General features: G+C 44.5%; 1 protein-coding gene across 1 annotated transcript in view; it reads right to left on the reverse strand.

Moving 5' to 3' along the window:
• Positions 1–3,858, reverse strand: part of LOC119834038 (syntaxin-binding protein 5) — a 192,904-nt gene that overhangs the window by 12,001 nt on the left and 177,045 nt on the right. Inside the window, exons 14-16 of the mRNA XM_038358314.1 lie at positions 3,728–3,858; positions 3,220–3,385; positions 1,569–2,274 (exon numbers count right to left, since the gene is read on the reverse strand). Of these exons, the coding sequence (XP_038214242.1) occupies positions 1,569–2,274; positions 3,220–3,385; positions 3,728–3,858 (1,003 nt within the window). The remainder of the gene's footprint in view (positions 1–1,568; positions 2,275–3,219; positions 3,386–3,727) is intronic.

The following is a 3,858-nucleotide window of genomic DNA, read 5'->3' on the forward strand; positions in this document are numbered from 1 at the left end:
CCGCCCGCGCCCGCGCAGCCCCCGCCCGCGCCCGCGCCCGCGCCGCTCCAGCCCCCGCCGCCGCCCGGCCCGTTCATCTACAACACACACACACGTCCGGCTCCGCTCCCGCGCCCGCCGCCGCTCACGCCAAAGGGCCCTCGCGCCCGCGCCCCGCGAGCCCTTTCGCACATTCCCAAACATTTCAGTACATTTCCAAATGCATCGCTGCCAATGGTATGGTACACAGTGTGATAACGTGAAGCGGTCTACGCCTATACGTTTGCCGACTTCTATTAACGATCCAGTACAGACGTCTACCTTAAATGTCAGTGATGCGTTTTATGAGCTTTATCTAGTATTTCTATGTTGTAACGTTGGAAGAAAATAAAAGAAAAAGCGTAAGCTACGACTGGTGGAAATTTGATAGGGGACGCTCGACACATTTTATGCTAAATAGCGGTTAATCGTTAGAACATGAAACTTAGGAAACGATTAGACATAGAGACGTAAGATGTCGACGAACCGCCACCGATCGAGATTGTTATAACACTGAGAACAAACATCAGCCCTCGACGACGACGCGGACAAGGCATTAGACGCGTGCGCCCTCCGTGACAAGTTGGATTAGTGAGGCGTGTTCGAAGAATCGATCCCACTGTTAGTTGTGATCGTTATCAAATTCTGTATTCATACCTATCCTGTGAGGCACCTCTATGACTTCTTCGTTTTTGTCATCTCCAATATTTTGTTCATTTCTCGTACAAAGTCTGGCTACAAACTCTCCTGAAGAAAGCACAACGGTCATAAGGATATCAACAAATGGCAAGGTACCGCCGAGGAACGTTCGCCTCGGGCTCGGAACGTCTGATGCGTGGTGAAGCGGCTACGAGTGCGCAGCTAGCGTTCAGACTACTTTAGCGTAACTTCATCTCAAACTGACATCGACAATACAATAATACAAAACCTAAGTTCGATGCAAAAATTACTTTAACTAATTTAAAATTTACCAAACAGATCTGCGAATAGATATCTAAGGCAGTTAGAGTCCTCGTCGGATGAATCCTTGGCCTTGGGAAAGAAAAACAATCATCAATTACCTAGCGTTACGTTTCGCTGCTTAACATACCAATACATTCTGTATTGATTATCCATTATCTATATAAACTAATAAATTTGATAATTGTATACATAGATAGTGTCTCCTATGTTTAGGTCTTATACGATTACTTATAACAGATAATATAATAATATTAATTAAAACAAATAACAAGCCAAATATCACAAAAAGCGAAAAGCATGACTTCGATGTATTTTTTTTTAATTTAATTATTATTTTAGTTGTTAAAATTCTATGGCGTTAAGTCAATTTTATTTACATTTATTAACGCAAAAGCTAACTACTTCGGCCTATGATTAAAAAGTCTATTCTCTTATTCTACAGTATTAGTAAACAAACCAAAGATCGCCAAACCATTACCATTCATAAATACAGTGTCTACACTACATCAAAGATGTCTAGTGCTACCGAGCCCCGAGTGATCCGCATGATGTATGAGTGAGGTGGAGATGCTCCTGAAGGTACTTACTGAAACGCCGCATCAGGTTCCCCGCGAAAGACTGACCCTGCTGGCTCGGCTGCTTCTTCCGTAAATCTTTTACGGAATCTTGTTTCGTGTACTTTATGTTGGGTACCGATAGAAGCCTTTGGTCTCTTTGCTCCTTTTCGTCTTTCTTTTTGCTCTTCTGTCGTGGTGGACGCGTCGGCTTCCCGTCTTCATCGAACAAGGGAAGATTATCTGGTCTCACAGCCTTTTCATCTTCTCCGAGCTTCGAAGGTGACACTTCAGGAGAAGTCTCTATTCGGTCTTTGTCCTGCCATCTCTCCTGTAGCTCTTTGTGCATTCTATCGTAGACGTCAGAAGATCTCTTCTCTTGTAGTTCTTTGTGCATTCGCTCGAAGACATCGGAGCATACGCGCAACGGCGATGATAATTGACTCTTGTCTTCTTCAGTGATTTTTTCAGGAGGTTCTTCGCCATCGGGAGAGTCATTGTTTGACTCTTGAGCGCTGTCCGGCTTCTCCGTTGGCTCGCAGTAGAACTGCGAGTTGCTCTTTTCGACAATTTCCTCATTATCTACAGGACCAAAAGCGGCTTTCAATTTTAGATCGACTTTTGACAGTTGCCGTTTTAGGTTGAACGTTTTCCAAGGTGTTGATTTGCGCCTCATGTCGAGCTTGGGGTCGGGCGGCGCTTCCTCCGCGGCGTCCGGGGTCACCGGCGACTCCTCCAGCTTCAGGGAGAGGGGAATACATCATTTTGTTGATAACCGCATACAAAATACATTCGTATGCGGCTAGTGTTGCGTCCAGACTAGACGACACAATGATCGACCAACGAACATTTCTCTATTAGGCCTAGCGAACATTTAATAAATAGCAATGATACTTAAGAAATGGTCGTTGACACAAATATTACATAAATGCTCTACATGAGATAATCTTTTGTAAATTTAAAATAAATATAATGAAGAAGATTTTTGAATTTTAGTAGCGTCAGTGTCGCTAAAGTGGTATGCGAGGTAAAGAAGTGACGTGAAGCTAGTAAAGAATTACTTAATGCCATGCTGATATCTAACCGGACAAGCTGGGAACACTGTTAGCGCTACACATTTAATTGAATCAAATTATATTTAACGACTATTTGAGGGCAAACCAGGGAAACCGTATGCTATTTTTACTGGTTATTGCAACACAAAATTTAAACAAATTAATACGCAAATAAAACCGAATGTGAAATTGTTGCCATTCTCTAATCATCTATGGTGTATTATTACTGAAGAAATCCAATAAGTCTAATTCACTACTTTCCTGTAAGTATTGTGTATCATTTGGTGGACTTCCTTCTAATTATGTACTGTGCTATTCGGAATAGTTTTGTTGATTGATTTATTTGAAGTGAAGAAGAGAGAGAACAGTTATTTTGTTGTTATTTTATGATCCAGGCTATGCTTAAACATAAATAATACCTACTATCTTGTTTTGAAAGTAAATTATAATTAATAGAAAGATCCGTATGTGATTTCGAAATGTAATAAAGTATATAGAAATGTGCGACAGAATCATGTCCTAACGTACAAGTAATATACACAAATGCCAACATTGTGTAAATGTACGTATGACAGACTTTGAGATAGTAACCGCGTGTGATGTCGTGTTCTGTCTTTGTCACGTGTTACCTGGTCGAGGTCCGGCGAGCGGCGGTCGTGTCGGTCGTGTCGGTCGTGTCGGTCGTGCCTCAGCGTGGGCTCGGGCAGGTACAGCGAATGCGCGGGCAGCGCCGCCACCACCACGCGCCGCCAGATGTCCACCACCACTATACCGCGCTCCCCGCCCCATGCCATGCTGGAGACATTTTGGGCACGTCGCATAAAAAAAGGAATTGATTTGAGAATTTACTTGAGACGTTAATTATTAACGAGGGGGCGACTCGTCCCTTCTCCTTCAAATATTATATAAATTGACCATATGCATTGCAAATAATATAAGTAGGTATAGATTGACCATGCATACTATAGAAGTCGATAGCTGCGGCAGGTCAACGAGCGAACCTTCAGATGAATATCGCGTTAGACACTGAGCGCATATGCGAGCCGAATTACAATTTGGCGCTCAGTATCGAAAATCAAGCGAGGTGGTGCTCCTGTGGCTGTCGATTGCGCGGCCACGATCGTATAATGCACTCACAGGCCGTAGGACGAGTTGATGGTGAGCGCGGCGACGGGGTGCGGCGGGCCCAGCTGCAGCGCCACCAGCGCCGCCTGGAAGCCGGGCGCGCGGCGCGCCCCGCCCGTGCCCGCGCTGCCGCGCACGCGCGC

The sequence above is a fragment of the Zerene cesonia genome, chromosome 18 (assembly GCF_012273895.1).
Source record: "Zerene cesonia ecotype Mississippi chromosome 18, Zerene_cesonia_1.1, whole genome shotgun sequence".
NCBI lineage: Eukaryota > Metazoa > Arthropoda > Insecta > Lepidoptera > Pieridae > Zerene > Zerene cesonia.